At 38.0% G+C, this 20,333-nt stretch overlaps 1 protein-coding gene across 7 annotated transcripts in view; it reads left to right on the top strand.

Moving 5' to 3' along the window:
• The window catches only part of LOC123306296 (probable nuclear hormone receptor HR3), an 89,352-nt gene that overhangs the window by 36,921 nt on the left and 32,098 nt on the right, over positions 1–20,333 (top strand). Inside the window, exons 1-2 of one of the 7 annotated variants that reach the window (XM_044888214.1) lie at positions 6,006–6,266; positions 11,539–11,952. The exons of 3 other annotated variants lie outside the window; for them this stretch is intronic. In XM_044888214.1, the coding sequence (XP_044744149.1) occupies positions 11,853–11,952 (100 nt within the window). In that variant the 5' untranslated portion in view covers positions 6,006–6,266; positions 11,539–11,852. Of the gene's footprint in view, positions 1–6,005; positions 6,267–11,059; positions 11,265–11,293; positions 11,953–20,333 lie in introns of those variants that run through there. 3 more of the 7 variants (XM_044888215.1, XM_044888213.1, XM_044888222.1) reach the window with 3 other exon arrangements.

Below are 20,333 nucleotides of genomic sequence, written 5' to 3'. Positions count from 1 at the left end.
TCGGATCTCTTCGCAAAATATGTGACGAACATAATTGAAGTTTATGCAAACTGATTGAAGACATACCAAATCCAGTTATTTGCATGGAAAATACAAGAGATCAGTATAATATCATAATATGCACTAGCTTGAGGAGAGTTACTGTTCGTTATCTTCTTTGGTTAAAGATTAAATACGTTACATCAGTTGTATATTTCAAAAATATTAACCTGAAGATGAAATGCATATGATGCAATGGTTGGGAATGGGTATCTCCCGAAGGAATTAACTAAATAATTACAAGAATGTTAAATTCTTCAACAAAAATCATCTTGCATCAATGTAAGTAGAAGGAATTAAAGTTTCAAGTTAAGATGAACTTCACCTTTGAACAAAAATTTCACATGAATAAACAATTAACAGGACAACTGGCGCGTATTTGTGGCTGTCCATCTTAATACATTGATATTAAAATAATAATTAGGTATTTATTGGTACCTTAAGACATTTACAATGAATAGGACAAGTCAAATGAAAAATAGAAAAATCAATTTTCGGGAACTTATTCTACAATGACATTCATCGAAAATCCTGCAGTAAACTTTTCGCATTAAATCACTCAAACATAAAATTCTCACATGCCATCACTTTTTTGGGTCTCTCAATAGAAGTAAATTCATTGTTATCCTCTTCATTCACAATCTTTCTGATTGTGGAAATATTCAGCTGAAATATAAGTCGTTTAGATTCAAATGGAACATTAGGTAAATTCTCTTACATTGAATATGTTCGCTACCGTCTGACGTATTGTGGATTTTAGAATATCAGGGTATTGACTATTTGAATGAGCGGACCTGAATTCTAAATAGCACTTCCTGAAACCCTGTCCCTTTTTTCAATCACTTTCGGCATTTGCGTAATATTAATTGATATAAGTTGTGGCAACGGCGTTATGAAATTAACGACATTTCATGAGTGCCAACCACACTCCGTTCTAGTTACAAAAACTTGAGAAAATTATTTCATGGCCAACCGACTGCTAAAATAAATGTGAATGGAAAATACGCATCAGTTCAGTAAATTCCTAATTCACAAATCCTTATACTTCTACTACGGCCATAAAATAAAGGATTGAAACACCGAGATCAGATCGAAATGCATCCCGCCCCTCCCAAGGCCCATCAGTTCTGGGTAAATAAACCAGGCATATTGAGATGTTTTATGCCCAACAAGTCCCATTCTCATCCTATCAACTTTTCGGCCCCATTGATACAAATCCTGTTATCCACACAATACGGGACTTGGGCAGACACGAAGCCGCAAAGGCAATAAGTGGTAAATGTTTACAACCCCCTGCCAGTCAGGCTACTTCCCTCCGTTTCGTTCCGGCATACCGCCTGAAGATTTTTGTGGTAGACCGAGGACTGCATATTTTGTTGAAAGGGTGTCGAAATATGTCTGCGAAAGTGGTTGTGCAGATTTGGGGGACTGGGGTAATTTCGAGGCGGGTTTTTTCTTTGCAGCTGCGATGAAGTGCATATTTACTGATTTATGTGTACAGATGACGAATGGCTTTATTGACATTGACCACTGCCGATACCTTGACGACTTCATACAAACGGTCCCAACCTTTCCATTCGGTGAGGGATGTTTTCGAAGATTCTGGGTTTTACTGTTTTTTCTCTCAAAATTGAGATATCGCAATGAATTAAAGACGAATTGTTCAGAAAAGATTACGCAACATCTGAGTGTTCGTAAACATTCTCGTCTGCCAACGATTCACTCCACGGGGAGTTCTGAATTCTGAATATAAATGAAAAATTGAAAAAAATTGCTAAAATCAGCCAAAGGGTTCCTCTTATTTTCCAGTGTGTATAGTATGAGCTTCACAATCTTTAGAATGGTATCCTAGCAAATTTTAAAATTCTCAGCATAAAAACTCGAAAATGCAGCTTCGAAGGAAATTGCAACCGTACACCCTTGCATCCCCATTATACCATCCTCCACCCAACTGTCCATTTCAATCAAATCCTGCATTAAATTCATCAAATTGCAACTTCCGTTCTCAAGGTGTTCCCACCGTATACTTATACCCCTTGAACCGGGGGTTGAACTGCATCTTCACACGTCTATTCCTACAAAGGAACAGATCAACGACCATATGGCGTGGATAACTGTACATTTCCCGAAATGTATACAAGGAAACAAGGAAGTTCGGGTTCCTCAACCACATACGCCCGCTACCTGTATATGCGCTTCATCCACTTTTTGTTTCGCCCCCGAGGGTAACTCTTTGGGACCGGTTGAATTTTATTCATACCGTAGACTACCACCTGTTAGACCGATCAATCTGGTCATCTCTTCGGATGGCGTCTATTGTTTACGAACGTGGGAATATGTGCAGATTGTTAGTGAGGAAAAAACGCTGCAATTTTCACCCATTGGTCTTTCAATTCCGATGTTCCAACTACCCCTTTTCATTTCTGTTCATTATTTCCCGTACTCTACTCGTTTTTATGTTTCGTTTCTTAATTTTCACTCATCAATATTCTTTGAAGCTAGGACTATTGACTATTAAATTGTACAAAACTTCATGGATATGTCTATACTCATGTAATCTTCGAGTAGTTTCTTCAGTTGTGCTTGAAATATCTGCCTTTTTAATATCCTTTTATTGCAAATTACAACGTTGTGTTGTTATTCCAAACTTGCCAATCCTTTTTCTCCCTGCATTCAAGGATTATCGCTGTTAAAATAATATATAACAACAAAACAGAGTCGATTTGCTATTTGCTAGTCGCTCTCATGTTCACTATAATAAAAATTGCCCCCCTATGAAATTTTTCGTATGAAAACCCTCGAAATTTGAAATTAACCTTTCGCTCGCTCATCTGCCATGCCCATGAAACAGCAATACACACGTTACTGAAGCCAAACGAGATGTTTATTGTACGTTTCAGTGTGTGCAGTTTATTAACCTTCCACAATTAAACTTTTCTACTGTTTATTATTTCAGGAAACCAAAGAGCGAAAACTTTTACATAACAGTTGATTAAAATGACGACTCCGAGCATGTTATTCATTCGATGGGGATACGCACGTGTAAACTTATTTCAACAAAGTGAATTTGATAAGCTTGCTAGTTTGAACGTTGTGTGTATGTGGGCACTTTGAGTCAACCTCAACAGCGATATCGTTTTTGGACAATGGAAGATGTTACAAAGTCAAATTCCGACCATTTGTCGGTTCATTAATTTACTGAACTCGATTTCGGTGTTCCCTTCTAGGAAAGTTTGTGATTAATTTATAAATATGGGGCATCTCGATGAAACTGTCACTTTTCAAACTGAAATGATAAAATCGAAGTCTATTCATTTTCGGCACAAAAATTAAGGTCCACATATAAATAAATTTAACAACCCTCCACCCTTCGTAAAGGGTGTATAAAAAACTCCTTAATTATACATGAAAATTTGCCTAATTTAATGAAAATTGACTTGTGATATGAATTTTGTGCTCTACTTTTTACTCACCCAATATGCATCTATTTGATTATTCCAAATTGCTACTTCAGGAATTAAAAGGTTTCAGTGATTGCATTCTGGAAATCGAGTGACTGTCAAATCGTTGATCGGGCAATTAGAGTTTGTGAAATCCGCTGTTATTCAATCAGTTGGGATTAGAAATTGAAAGTTACATTTCATTCGAATTCCTCATCTTATAATAGTTCTCCAAAAATGTATATATGAGATTATTCAAAACAGCATCTCGAACCTAGATGTACATTTATTTCAATAGACGTTACTATAGAGTTGCTGACCTAACTTTCATTTGTTTCAGGTGAGCCCTTGCAGAAAGCCATTTGAAGCAGTTAATTTTGGTCAAAAAAGAAAAATATACGTGATAATACGAGTAAGTAGGTACTGACTAGTTGATGGTGAAAATTGGTTGAGAAAAATTTGAATTATATCAAAGCGAAAAGGCAAGAAGAAAATTTGGTCAGTTTTCTGGTTCTATGTAAGTAGGGCAAAATTTTTTATATGAAAGACGACTCTACTTTCTTGGTACTATAAAGGTTGTCTTGTAATTGTATGGCCAACGGTTGTTTTCCCTTGAGAATTTTGTACTAGTATTTGCAACATGATAGCAATGACATCTGTTCGTGTAATCAAAGTAATTAAAAATTAATGAATAAGTTTCATGAACCCCTTGGCGAAAATTGGGAGATGAAAATCCCGCAACGTCAAGTTAATGCCTAGATCCTTCCATCATTCCGCCAGGGAATTCTTCCTTAATTGCCTGGTAACAATGTGTTCGAACCTACTCATTCATCAATAATTTAACAATTTTAACAGTTTCGATAGTGTATTGACCCTGCCGTTGCGCGGAAAGCATCGCCGTTGAACATTCGCATAGATGATTTCAGAAAAATACTGTTAATCGTATAAAACTCAGATTGAGGAGGAATAACTGTTCATATTTCGTTCCGAACGAAATTCTGCAACGTCCCGTCCGTGAGAAAATGAATAATAAATGTTTTTTATTGGGTATTCTGCCCACTCTGTACATTTATGATTCATTAGGATCATAAAATGATGTCGTATGACAGTATAATAGGTATAATATGGATTCGTACTAAAAGTCCTTCTAGGAATTTTTGTAATAATACGCTATATGCTCGAAATGTTTTTGTACTATAAAAACAACACATTGGTTCGGCGGTTCCAAATCTCTCCTTCAAGGAATATATATACAAAAAGTTTATGACCTGAGTGGTTATCAATTTCCAACTTCCATTAGGTACTCAAAAATAAATTGAGCAAAAGTTATAAGTTGAAAACATTTATATTGTGCAACATTGCGGTATGAACATTAAACTTTAAAGTGTATCGAGCCAGGAGCTGGAAACACAGTTGTCAGAAGGCACTAAAACCCATTTTCGATTCATAAAATTCGATCTATTCATATTCTGCGTAGAGCTGATCTGATGAATAACTTACCATCATAACTAAGCCCTCAATTTTGCCCCAATAATGCCGGTCAACCTGCTAATCCCACAGGGGCATCATTTGAAAAATTATATTCTCGAACAATTAAACCTTACTTTGAAAAGGCAGGTTCGGTTACCTGAATATATTTTACAACTTCTGTATTACGGTTCCCTTATTATTGGAATATTGAGGGTGACTTCGTTTTATAACCCAATAATGGTGGTCGGAGATGTCAACCGCTACCATAAAGTTGGTCAAGTTCTACTGATATACGACAAGCAGACGGTTTGCCGATGAATTCTCAGAAGAATCCTCTTGGATAGACCGAGAGAAATTTCGAACTTTTTCGTACAGAAATCTAGCTTAGGGGATGTACCTAAGCAGGGGTTGTTAAAAAAAAACCATATATTTTTTTACCAGGATGTTGAGCCTTCCAATTTTTTCGCAACACTTCTTTTGAACCCTGTATATTAGGATGTCTTCGAGGAGCACCCTGTATAAGCCAGAAAATATTTCGTAATGATTTAATCTGTACAGAAGTCATAAGTATGTATCTGACAATAAGAATTGAAAAATCAATTTGCCTACGGCCAAATTAATCATGCAAAATTCACTCTACACCCACACGCACCCTTATGAAATAATCAGAGACCGATAGCATTGATTGGAGGAAGTTGCCAGATTATAATTCCTTCATTTCGGGGATATCATCTCAGATTTCGCAATAATCCAGCTGAAGCTGTAACCTGATCCCCGGTGGTATCGGATTCAAACGAAAAATTCCATCAGCGCCACAATGGAGAAGAGACTGAGGTAAAAAATCGAAGATACCGAGGGCGCGGGGTACCGTTATCGATGGATGGAGATGAAGAGCCCCTTTTGTCGAAGATGAAATATAAGTAAAAAATTTTTGGAGGGCCATCATCTTGTAGCCAGCTACAAAAGTACAGTTAACGAAGCATGCGCCCGCGCTGCCAGCATGATGACGGGCAATGGAGCCACTTTCTATCTTATTGTTAGTATACCGACTGCGGTCTTGTCGTTGGACGGTTGAGCTTAGTTTCCACGAGCGAGCTTTTCGAGCGTTCGCACGCGCATCCACCGACTTTCGAAGAGCAGCGCGAATTTTCGAATTTCCCCAAGGACTTTTCCGACTTTTTTCCACGATGGATTGTCCGAGAAAATTCGCGATTAAATGCGTTGTCGTAAGTGAGGAACAATTGTGAACTGTGCCTTCGTAGGATTATAACGTATACACCCCCAATTTGGATTACTTTATATTTTATTTTGAAAAAGGTGCGTAAAAATTTCGCTAAGGCGATTCCCCGTTTATTACATCGAATGAAAGTAAAAGTTCGAATGTTCGGTTACTTGGCATGGATTTGAATGATTTTACAGTCGTGGTTGAATAAGAGATATAATTCGACCACCTTCTACTTTCCTTATGGAATAGATATTTCACAAAATATGTATTGATATTGATAAGGGAAAAAATGATAGATATCCCTACTACAGATAAATAATCGCACTATCCGGGATTTTTTTACTACATTCCCGAATAACTTCATAATGAAATGAGTTTTATTTTCGAGAACCAATAGACTTGGCAAGAACCACAAAATTGTTGTTTGCGATGATTCAACGTCTTATTCCAGCTGGTAGCTATCAATCTTACTGAATATTTCAAAAGGTGAATCCAAACCTTATCAGATTCGTAAATTAAAATTATCAATTGTTACCTTTCCTACTTCCTCACACGTTCCCAACAGTATGTCAACAATTCCCTCACTATTTTAATATGGATCGACGAAATTCTCTATCCGCAATCGAAAAATTTCATTGATGACGCTTATGAAAGATTACCCACTAATTTCTTACAAAAGTACCTCGGAGACTCAAAACTTCCTTGTAATCATTTATTTCGTCTAATTTTTGACTTATTCACCATCCAGGGCCGATAAAACGTTTTTATCAAAGGAAGTGAAATAACACAACCTGATGATAGCAGTTCAATTACGATTCTAATTCGGCTGGTTGAAGTGTTAAGTGGAAAATGAGATTTTCGGAAATGTTATATTATTGTCGACCGTCTGGTTTTCATATATAATTTTCGAAAATATTCGGATTTAGTGGGAAATTTATTGAGTTAAGGTTATGATGTGGGTCATTCACAGCCGGACGGATAAATTAGTACTTGGACGTTGTGTGTGGGGCACAAATATATTTTCGTGTGAAACGTCAAAATATTTCTCACAGAGTTTTATCCAGTTTAAACCCGCGATCGCGTTAGCCAGGGATTGAAATTCGTGCATTGACTGAGTTGAATTTTTGACTATTATTTTTTTCCCGATCCTTGCAATTATCTTTAGTATTCGAAAACGTCTATTGGAGCATTTTCTTGTTGTCAAAATCGGAGTCGAAAGCACTAGACCTTTTGAAGATTGAAATATTATTTGAGTGTTTGGAAATTTTGGAAACTTACCGACATAGTTCTCTTTTCATCTCATAGACGTTTGATTGTTCCTCAAAATACTCAACCGTGTCTTCCATCATCCCCATGCAAAAAATCGCATCGAAAAATGTATTGATTACGGTGTTATTGAAGAACAAACAAACGCGGTCATCGACTTAATGAATAGGGGGGTTGAATCCAAGGATGATTTCGAAGTTCTTTTCAATCTGTGCCTAGAGTTGGGCTTATTTGAATCAGCTGATTTTTCTCGATGAAAATGTGAGATGACCACAAATAACTACAGTTATTGAATAATTTTACCGCTAGAAATAATAAGTTATGACAAGAACAAAAGCTCCAGTATTTGGAAATACCCAATGGCAATAAAATATTGGTCATTAGTATAATTTCGTTATATTTCCAAGGGAATCAAGTAAATTTCCGGAGTTTTCTTGATGCGTACCAGGGGGCCAAGGGGAGTAAACCCCTCATCCCTGTAGACGCCCATGAAATAACATGGCGAAGAGGCCGAGAATTTGAATGACCCTCGAAGGGAACCAACCAACGCAAGTATGTGAATTTGGCGGAGATTCTTGGAAAACTCGCTAACCGTCCGATTCAATTATCTCGTTTTCCACAACACAGTTACGTCGGTCAGAACGTGGAGGAAATTAAAGTGCACTCCGCAAGCTCATATATACGTCTCCTGCATTAATACCGAGCCACTCCACTCTCCGTCTTTATAGCCCTCCCCCAGCAAAAAAAAAACAAGATGAAATCTTGTTTTAACTTTGAATTATTTCCTCGAACATGATAAATCATGTCTTAATGCGCGGGCTAACGACTGACTAGCGGCCGGGAAAGAAAGGCATTAGAGCACTGGAAATATAGGGAATATGGGGAGCGGTTTCAGGACCCCATTACGAGTTATGAATATAATGATTTCCACAGCCAGCTCTATATCGAGGTGGATGAACCGCCCGCGTACGTTGCGTGTGGGGAATTGAGACTTACCGAGATTTTCTGTTGTGATTAATTGGATCTGATTTCGTTAAGAAACAGAACGACGTCGGATTCTATCCTTCAACGTCATTTTCTTTCGATAATCGTCAAGCGAAATCGGAACCTGGACCTTCTAAAACACATTTGATCTGCAGGATAAGTAACGATGGAAATTCGTTATTCGTTATTTTTAAAATGACATTAAAATCGCAAAAAAAATTGATACAGACGAGTCTCAAACCTTCCTACTACTCTTTCCTCCCCTTCCATGAGCAGTTTTGACGTATGGTGGTTCGTTACATGTTGTGGCCTTTCATTTATCTGATCGACCAAAATTAAAAAGCAAACCTTCGAAAATTTCTAAGAAGTATCGAGCCTTGTTGACTATAAAAGTCCAGCTTAAACACTTCCGAATAGTTGAACACGCCTAACTCTTCACTACTCAGAATGGTCTAATCGGACGAAAAGCTATGAGGGCAATTTTCAGGGGTGGTTTAAAAGTTTGCACGAGTAAGAACTTAGGAATACTTCCCAGTATGAGAGGTTTTTTTTCGTTCGCTATCTAAGTTTGAATATCTTCACGTGGTGATTAGTTCTCAGTAGGTCATACAAATTTCCATTTCTATTCAATGGGAATACTCGATTGAATCGAAAAAGACGGTCTTCTAATTGTTCGGTAAACTAAAAGAAACAATCATATATGTATTTACCTCAATTGTCGATTGTCATTGGCGCGAGCAACGCGAGTTCAACAACCGTAGGTTGATAACACCGAAATTTGTTAATCGACGAAGATTATGCATCACTACACGTGTAACCAAAGATTAATTCGAGAACAAAGTAAATACAGTAATTTATGAATCAATTTATAAGTCTAGAGAATTCGCTGCGTAATGGTTCAATATTCGAAAGTAAATTTATTATTTTTTTTTCGAAACTTGCTCAAACCATTTTCCTTCATTATTGGCTGTAAAAAATTATGTGAACCTAGGTTAAAACCTCGAAATATCTTTCTTGGCCTCTCTGTACGAATTGCTTCATAATATGGAAGAGAAAAGAGAAGATGAGTCCTGATAAAACCTGCCCAGTGTTAGGAGTTTCGAGCCCTCATTTTCCAGGATTTCCCATATTTCTGTGCCGAGATTTTCCCCTTATCTGCTTGCAGTGGAAAAGTGGGTGGAAAGCGTTATCTCAGTTGCGAGCGAATACCGGCTGCACTGAGTGCATTGGATCGGATGGACGTCGTCATCAGATGTTGGATAATCAATAACCTGGTGCAGAGAAGGATACTCGGGAAAAAAAGAAAGGAAAGGGGTAAAGGGAGACCTGTATTGTCGCAATACTTCGCTGAGAGTGGTGGGAAGTCGTTTACATCTGGATTTCAACCGAGAAACAATGAGATTCGAGAAGGGGTGACTGGAAATTATAATAAATACTAGTTTTTTACATTCATAATGTACATAAGGAAGATGATGTTAGGTCCTTTCGTTTTTTAAAATGTGTAGCACTTTTCTACACTCGATTTGATTTACACCAGTGTAGACTACACCTCCTCTACACTGGTGTAAATCAAATCGAGTGTAGAAAAGTGCTACACTTTTTATGCAAACGAAGGGACCTATTGTCAACGATTTATTCGGAAAATTCCAAGGTAGCTGTATGGAATTATGGAAAATATTTACACTCCACCATCGAAATACAATATAATTTTTGTCCCTTACAATGAACTAGTCATATTGTCATATATTAACCCCAAAATGATCGTAACTACTGTACTTATCGTAAACATTCTGTGAAATATTTGTCCTATAACATATTTATTCCAAAGAGACTCAATGAGGCGGGAATTCTGAGAAGATGAAAAAGCTGTGTAAATTGAAACAAAATCTCGAACAAAATTCAGGACACCAAGCAACACTCCATCAGTGCATGTGATGGAGGTATGTACCTACCAACGAGCTAGATTAACTTGAAAGTACAGCGTAAATAACTATGTATTATGAATAGCGAGATAGGAGATTCAATATTTGATTATTCGAAAACTAATATAGCAGAAGCCAACCATGCATTTGAATCATAGCACTGCATATTTTCAATTCTATCAGTCTTGCTCGAATATCTTATTCCGGAACTATGATTTTTTTCTCAATAGACCCCTAGAAAATAATGAACCAAAATTTCGATAAAGCAGGAAAAATATACCGGCCTTTTTTTCAAATACCTACCCTTGTAGGGGTAATGTTCTATGCACAGAAGATCTAGATCTTTGGATACAGACAACTACAACTGTTAAATAGACTCATGGAAGCCTCGATACTATTACATCTATTTGCAGTAAGTTTGTATACCGTGTGTACATAAAGTAACGTAACTTCGCTAATATTTCGATTTCTGAAACTTTTTTTGAAAGGATCCAACGATGACACGCCCGTATTTCACATTTTCCCAGAATTTTCGCCTCTATAATATTCACGAAGGCTCCCTCATCGCTGAAAGTTGCGAAACGTTCATTTCGTATTTACATGTGCACTATACTTGAGCAAACAATGCATTATGTGTTGACGGCGAAATAAAAATGATTTCTATCGGAAAGCAAACAAATAATAAGTGAAATTCCCCTTCGGGTTTCGATTTTAGTTGCCGGAATTTGTGGTCGACAATCGCATCATCGGCAAGTGATCGAGAAATCTACGCGGGCGAAATTCAAGATGAATAATTTCGTCATTTATCGTGATGGAATCTGTGGATGAGGCGTCGTTTCCAATGGGAAGTACTACTCCTTTTTCATTTTCTTTGATAATGATTAGAATGAAGTTCGAAGCTTTCGTAATGAAAATAAAGTGAGGAGAATAGAAATCATATTTTAGAAATTTTTGATGTGTTGGAAAAATACTAATCCTCTTGAGTTTCGAAGGATTTTATCTTGAAATATTCAGATGGATCTGATAAAGAAACTCATTCAATTTCCATAATGAATATTTCGCCGAGTATTTCGCTTAAGCTTTTTTTTAGTTCTTGTTATTTCGTCATTCAAATGCCAAGCCAAGCCAAGCCAAGCGTTCGAACTGGAGCTTTTCGAGCATCCCCACGTTTAAAAAATGTGCTCCATTCTAGGTTACCAGCGATCGATCAAATGGGGCTTCTCAGCAAAATTCCCGGATCAGTGCTGAGAGCATGAAGAGATGGCGGATGTACTGTACAAAGCGTACGAAACACAGGCGTAGTAAGGCGATAATGGATCGAAGGCATTTCAGCCACATAGGTCTTGGTTGATTTCCACGTTATTTTAATTTTTTTATTTTCGACGACGTTATCTACGTACAATTTTTGTGATCGAAGTGAAAGTGTGTGAACTGTAAAGAAAACTTGGTTCAAGTGATTTGTGCGTGTCATGCAACAAACCCTTTTGTGCAATTTTACCCGTCAAAATGTTCGATATTTGGAACAATGCTAGTACGAAACTGGAGCAAATTCAGCAAACGCAAACGCAGTTACAGCAGCCTCATACTTCCAGTGGATCTATTAAAGGTATTTTCTTTTTCAGATTTCTTTCGGGACGGATTCGGTCTTATTTTTCTTCACTAGGTCGAATATACAGGGTGTCCCGAAATTAATGTAGAAAAATTTGGTCACAGATTCTCGAGAGAAAATCAGGAGACCCCTAGTTTTATTTTACCAAGAGGCCCCTTGAATTTCGCCCTGAAAATTGTGTCTTTTTAGCTCAGAATCCGGTCATACGGAAATCACTGAATTTGGTACACATTTGTTCTATGATATGCGAAATCTCATATAGCTACCTGAAAAGCTGATTTTTCACAGTGCACTTGAACTATTGCTCTGCGAATAGTGTTTAGACATAGGAATGATGAATTATGCACTAATCCGTAAGAAATATCGCGAAAAAAGCGCAAATTTTAACAAATAAATGTGTGATCAAACCTCGGATCAAACGTAATAAAGAAGAGAACATACGTTTGACTTTTTGTGCAAACTATAGCATTCAGACCGAGATTCAGACGAGAGAAAGTAGTTCAGGAAAAACCAATTGAATTTGGTATTGGATTAATGAAGCTCAAATTCCTCTTTAGATTTCGGAGATTATCGAACAAATTTAGTTGCCCAACAAGGAAATCTGATTTGTAACCATCTAAAACGTCGGTTCGATGTGGCATAATCGCACTCTTTTCTTGGTCTTGTCGTTTCGATGTTTATCTTTCCTCCAGCACAAATGAGACCGTACCGCCTTATATGGTCCATCGGTGATGCCAGAAGATGTTCTCATTGAAATTCTCGCCAAATCCCTGTTTTGCAACTTCTTAATGCTACATGGCGTCTGCTAGTTTTCGGAGAAAATGTATGGTAATACTTCGGTTAATTCTCTTCGTAATCCCGTCTTCAGTCACATTTCCCTCCTAAATTTCACCAGGACAAGGCGTGAAACGAATACAAACGTTTTGCTGATTTTGGATAGAAGACTCAAGCAGCAAGAATCAGTGTTTCGGACATGTTTACAGTCAGGATACGATAGTTTTCCCAGGAATTAAACGCCAATTGTAGGCAATTATAGGACCCTTCTGGAACAAATTTGATAGAGCTAACACCCATATAAAATTCTGTAGTTTTCTTCGTCTTCCATCGATACGTGGAAAGATTGCTAATCTCGGCTGCTGGAAACCAAGTTTAAAGCGTTAAAACGTCGACTAATCGAACAACTTTCCACTTATTCGGATGTAACAATTGCAAAATGAGAGGTTCCATTACTCGCTCATTATCTAGCTGACCTATATGTTGGGGAGTTCAATAAACTACCGAAGATAAGAAGTCACCAAACAAAAAAAAGAAATACAATGACAATATTTACACACTATTTCATTTTAATTATTGTATGTACAAACATTATCATGTTGTTGCGTTGTAAGACAATGTTGGTTTTTGTTCGGAGGGTTCAGTGGAATTTTTTCATGATTTTGGGTCGACAGGCGTATTGTTATTTTCCGGGGAGTTATGTAAGTGTGTGGGTTTACTTACATAGAAGTGGAATAGGGTGTAATTGTTTTCAAATCGATGGAATGAAAGTTCGGAAGGATTTTGCCCAGATCTCCTCGGGAAGGACTTGTGATAAATAGGTCTAACATCAGTATTTGGAAGGAGATTTTGTGGGGAGGAAGATAATATGGCTACCTGGCTTGCCACTGCAAAAATGCTTGTCGAGGAGAGTGGATATAACCTGCTCAAGGCCATCCCAGATATTGGAGCTTCGATAACAGCCTTGATGGGAGAGCAATAGGCCTTGAAACGGGTCCCTTATGGAGGGACCATAGCTCGGACCATAGACATCTTCTAACCTTTGTACTGTGAATTTGAGTTCGACATTCTTCAAAATAAAAGTTTAAGAGTTAATAATAACACGCTTAGGGATTGTTTAGTCCAAGATACCTGCACTTTCTAGGGAGTCTTTGACAAACGACCAAGACCACACATGGAATTGGCTGCATAGCCTATGGCACTGAGCCCAGATGAGTCATCCTTGGCTAGTGATGATGCTACAGCTATGGGATGATGTAATCAAGGAGAAAGGAAGAAGAAGATACCCGAACACTGAAGATCGAGCTATTTTTCGCTCCTAGAGCGGCATCGTCCAAAAATTGACCAGAATGCATAACGGAGTTCCCACTTTCTCATCGTCGTGTCTGTGTTACTCAATTGGCAAGTTATTCGCCGAATAAAACCAGTAAACGTACTCGTCTATTCGCGCTACGTAGCGGCCATATAACCACAGAGTGGCCGTAGCGCGGATCTCTGTGAAATATTCAGCTGGTCGCGTGGAGCGCGCGTAGCAGGCCGGTGTCCTTGTAGGAAGTCTTTCAACTTATGGCCTACTTTTCGTCTGTGTACGCCGGTAACCTCGGACCGCCATTCCACGGCTGCGGAACGATGACGATTTATTTATAAACCGCTCGATATAAACACTGGAGTTTCTGAACGTGAGGTAACGATTATGCGTAATCTGTAAGTGAGGTGCATTTCTAATGGGTTACGGCGGAATATTTTTGCAATTTGGTCAGCTGACGATGTCCAGCCGAGGCCTTGGAGGCCGTTTGGTTCGGGCGAGGGGTTATCCGTCGGTCGTTTCGGTTCCTTTCACTTGCGGATTCGCTCATACGCTGTCTGCGTAACACGTAACGTAACGGGACACCTCCGAGGATGATAGGTTGTTTGATTCGACCCAAACTTTCCGAAAAACATCTTCCTTATCAGTTCATGAGGTGAAAGAGACTCTTATTCTCTCTCTCTTGTCTTGGAGATGGGAAGTTACTGTTAACAGTTAAGTTTACTGTCAAGACTCCATAACCTACATGATCAAAGGCCAATGTGGATTGTCCTTTGGCAAAACTCTTACCAAGTAGCGACCATTGGTTCTTGGAATATGCCAGGACCATTGTTATGAGTATCCTTCATTGCAGATACAAAGCTTTGCACAGTTGTCATACTGGACTCTTTTTCGTTATTCATTCCTCCTGAATATTCACTTCAAAGACTGTCGTGGTTCAGACAACAACTGAATGGAACAATAGAACCAGAAATGTCTTTAGTGGCGAATCCAGAATATTGTCTAGTAGCAGGGAAAGGACAATAACATAGATGTTATATGTAAATAAACTTGCCAGGAAAGGTGTTCCCCTCCAGATCACCTGGTCACAGAATGCCTCGACATTGCTAGCCAACGCAAAAATGCTTTGGACTAGCAACTCACAAGAGCTAGGAGGTGACAGCCTTGAAGTCAAACCAGATGCTGGAGTTCGTAAGAGCTCTGTAAATGGACGACGAGCTGTGGACAACATAGCGGCGAAAATAGCTCCAATTTGGGTCACAATAGATTCTTATGGTCGAAGTAATAAGCGGGATATGCTGTTACGTCATGTTCTTCCCTCCATTCTGTTTCACAACGAGATACTGGACAACCACAAGCAGCGATAGCTACCTTTGACCATCTCAAAGAGAACCTTAAACAGACGCAAATCAATATAAGAATGGTTAGCTAGGGCCCTGGATGCGAAAAACCAAGGTTCTCTGGCTAGCACTGAAATGTAGTAATACTATCAAGCGACTGGCCAGAGGAAATGACATGACTATCCTATGAAAACCCGATGAATTTGAGAAAAATATTAAGGCTGCGGTCCGACAATAGGAGGTTAACAAGAAAACAGTCCTCTGGAGGAACCCTCCTGGACTTACACAGGCAATAAGATTCGTGGTGCCTTCATCGACATAGACCAAAAAGCTCCTGAAGTTGTCATGATCTAACTTTCGGGTCTGTAGATAAAAATATCTTTTGTATCGCCTAAAGAAGATGAAAAATGCAGGCTCTGTATATCAGAAAATAGAACAGCTGTATGCAAGTATCCAGAACTGGCTGGCTCCCGAACCCTAGATATGGGAAACCCAGTGCTGGATCATCACCAGGTAAAAGCCATGGCTCCCAAGGAATTTGTCCATATCATTGTGGATTAATGGAGAGGATCTAAAAAACTGAAGGAGCTATAAAGTAGGTACCCAATGGTTATGTAGACGATAATCCGTAGTTACCAATTCTGTTTAAATCTCCGCTCCTCCTCATATTCAACCATCTCGCAACGCTCTCAATTGTTGGATTTCCTCCGAAAGTTCACATGTCTAATACAATAGATGAATGGAATATACTGTTAATGCCTCTTCTACACGTGTTTACGCGAACCTACTCGCCTCCTCCGTTGGAGTTTCAATGATGCCAGCTTACAGAAGACAAAGCCATTGTGTAGCGGTTTCTGTTACCGCAGAATACACCTCCCCCGCATGGCCGCCTGTCACCCGGATTCGTGTTCCCCCCGTGTGACTCCAAACGGGAACGTTTGCTGTAAACGAATCCACTTCAATAAGCTCATGTATAAATGAACGTTATTAGCTACGCACAGTTGCTGCATTATTACTCGCATAACTCAAATATTCATTGATGGTGATGAGATTGTTAGTAGCTAACTGATTCATCTGCTTCATTCAGAGCACGCGTCGACTTCGCCAGTTGGTGATGCCTTAGGCATTTTTTCATTGGAAAATGAAGGTCGATTTTTTTCCTTATAATCTGACCATTAAGGGTCCTTTAAGATTTGATGTCCCATTAAATTTTAAAACTGTAATTTTTGAAGCAAAATATGGGAGATTAACATTTTGATGCAGTATTAAATTTCAATGAACTTTCCTGCAACTGAACGATAGAAAACAGAACACCTAGTCTCGCATATAGTATTGAGGAATTCATTGAGAAAAATTTCGCATACTAACATGTGTTTTGGGGTTTGGTAAGTGAAACAATTTGAATAAAATCCTACTATGGGAAAAAAGGAATTTGTTCAACCTTCATGATGCTAAATGCACTTCTGATAAATTCATCAACAGATGATTCTGTTTTCTATGTCAGTATAATTCATTCAATTTTCCAGGTTTTCTTCTACACCTGTTCAGCACGAGTGCTTAAGAGCTCTCTATTATTGGAAATTGTTAGTGAATTCGGGGATATATTTACATAGGAGTCCATTCACCTCGAACAAAATTCATGAAAACTAAAACATAGTTTTCCCCCATATTACCTAAGAAGCCATAAAGCTAACGTTTCGTCCATAAATGAATAATTCAGACGTTGCTATATTATGGCACGCACTCTGATATCCATATATCGACCCAGAACTCATAAAAACGGGTTTGGAAAAAAAGTAATTGCCCATCATGAGCAGTACCTATCAAGCATAAAAATTTGCTTATTTTTCTGGAACTATAACATCGTCATTGAACCAAATAAGGCTGGGTTCACGAATGACGAAAGTTCATCTTGATTTTTACGCAATACCCACATTTACTTCTGAGGTTAGTGTACAGAAAAGATTGTATTCCTAATATATCTGCCCCTTTTCTGCAGAATATATTAAAGAATCGATAACTCTATAAATACTGGTTTCAGTCCACTTACTGAGCTTTAAACGAAAGTGATAACAGGTGTTGAGTTATTAAAATGAAAATGTATCGAATTCTTCAGAAAGGAAGCACTCCCTGAAAGTGATCAGACAAGCAATGCACACTTTTTTTTCTTATAAGGAGTAGCAACAATAAACAATACCGATTATTAGCGGATCAGTGATAAAAAAAGGAGAAGTATACGTACCTAAAAAAGTGAAAGTTGATACGGGTTTCTATACAGCTCCCCCTTCATACGTTATTATTGTTGGTTGTGTAACCAACGCGAAACGAGTAGAAAATTTCACAAACGACTCCGATACTTTGTATCCGAAATATTCCAACCTTCGGAGTTCAACATCTTGTAAACATAATAATTCATCTGGGTTGCGTAATAGTTTGGATTGAAATAGGTCTGGGGAGTAGACTGGTGCAGGTGTATTTCTGGAAGTGTGAACTGTACCTCCTCCATCTTAAAATTCGGGAAAATTTCTGCATTTTCACTCTTTACAAAAATCACAAAAAATACATTATGGCTTTGTGTTCGGAATTGTCAAAGTTGAGCTGGCTTCAAATTTTAACTCAGCTTGAACTTGAAGTGTACAACTGGGTTTGAGGTATGCATTCTTATTGTTCACCATAACTTAAATATGACAACTATTGTCGAATAAAATGGATATCCTGCCGCAATTTTGTTTTGTTCTCTTTGTATGCAATTTCATTATTCCATGACAGATATATAAACTCAATAGCAGATACGGTGGAGTCAGAAAAAAAAAATCCATTGTCGAATCACAAACAGTAATGCTCGCAGTTATGTACTATAATTTTTTTACTGTAGCAGTAAAACAGTATTCGAAAGTGAATGAAAATACTCAGAATCGATGAGATTGAAAAGCGGAACGTTCTTGTAATGTTGATTTTCTGAAGTAGGTGTTAACTGAAAGAATCACATCGTCTAAAATGATTTCATTGAAACGATTGTTGCGTACCACTGGTAGCAGCGATCAGGTGAAATGCTATTGCATAAATATCATTGAAAACGACCTACCGTGAACCCGCTTTGCTGGGTATTATTGTGTTATTATGTTTGACGAAATACGGATGAAAAAATGTATGAGATTGTATGTGCGGATAATTGCCGTTGAAAATATTGAAGTTTTTTCGTTGGAAGAAATATGCTCTGAAGTGGAAAATCTAACATTCATTTCAATATCTTCTACAATAAAGTAATAGCAGCTGAATCCATAAAACCTCACTACAATTTATTCGTATTTTTTCCCGATAATACCTCGATAAAAGCTGAAATTGAAATTTCTTGATTACGCGGAATATCTTCACTTCATCAGAGTATATTCCTTTCGTTCGTTAAAACGGTTAATTGGGAGATTAAGTTGATGCAATGGTCGGAAAGAAGCTGGGGAACGTTGAGAAAATTAATTCAGAATTGTGTGTTGTTCGTGGAGGGATACAATGAGATCGAGATAACCCAATTGTAAGTTCGATACTCGAGAAACAATGTACGAGACGAAGCAAGAGACGCGAAAAGGAGAAATTCTCGGGAATTTTGACTTTGAACCAGGTGGAGTCTATGAGGGACACGAATTTATGTTTAGGGAAGGCATTTTAGTGATTTAGTTTAGGCCCATTTGATAGCGTGCTCTTTGAACTTTTATTGGTTCATTCCGAGGTTTATTGCAACTGTATATATGATACTAATCGAGATTTTTCTTAGATGCATGGGATCGTTTTGCATTCAACTCCTCAGGACAGAAGTCATTTTTGTTCTACATTCATCACAATCACGTGTAAACATGTCAGCCTCGTTATGCGCTCAGGAAAAAAATAATGTCCTCATTCTCCGACGAGAGATTTGAGTTACTTCCGCCTTTTAATCTGATAATATAACCAGTTGTTGATAAAGTGATTAACTCAGTTGCGAAACTAAATTAAACCTCCTTCAAATATAGGTATACAGGTTGAACTTGTCTAGGATGTCATCAAGTATAATCGCTACAAAAATATACCGGTAAGGAATACGAATCATCCTTAAATGTTCGATTATCATCATACGCACTTAATGGGTAGCCCCTGTAGCGTGGCCCATAAAAATTTTCAGCTCAATCTCCGTCAATAAGATCTTTTCGATGTGGAAAGTGAGGTGCGTTTACGAAACACCACCATTTACGGAAGTTCAGACTTATTAAAATTCTACACCGTCAAATATTTCCTATAAAACTGTATTTTTTTTTGCGCGTTCGAGAACCAGCAGATTACGACTGTAGACATTTATCGTGGTCCGCCAGTTTCAGTGACACAACACCGGTTGCCCAACGAATTAACTTTCTCCCAAACCGACAGTGGTTTTTTTTTTCTTGGAGCGCGTTATTTGTTTAGATAATAATTCATTGTATATTAACGATGCTGAATTGTACAAGTACGTTGGAATGACAAATGTAATACACTTGTGGTGATTTGTCGACAGGTTGATATAGAGGAATTACAACTGGCGTCTCAGTGTTATTCCAACTGTCGAAACATCTTGATTGTTTGTGTTAAATTTAACTGAAGTATGCAATACCTCCACAAAAAATGAATCTATTTCTTAATAATTGTCTTATAAATTTTTTGATCCCAGGATTTACAGATTTTTGTGTCTCCTAGGACCGTGATTGCATATTTTTTGATCCCCTATTTATACCATTTTATTCGCCAAACAAAAATATTTCTTCTTATGAAATATGTAAGACCTCGATAGTGCTGGCGTAATGTCTCATTGTTCCGGAGATATTTGAAAACTGCTCACGAATTTCAATGCCCTTACTTATGATAACAGTCCATAACGTATTATAATGGGATGCAAATGGCTCTGTTTTCAATTAGGTCTCGCCGATTATCTCATAATATCTTAGCGTGACTGGATC

The sequence above is a fragment of the Coccinella septempunctata genome, chromosome 2, assembly GCF_907165205.1.
Source record: "Coccinella septempunctata chromosome 2, icCocSept1.1, whole genome shotgun sequence".
In the NCBI taxonomy this organism is placed as follows: domain Eukaryota; kingdom Metazoa; phylum Arthropoda; class Insecta; order Coleoptera; family Coccinellidae; genus Coccinella; species Coccinella septempunctata.
This window is presented reverse-complemented; position numbering and strand designations above follow the sequence as displayed.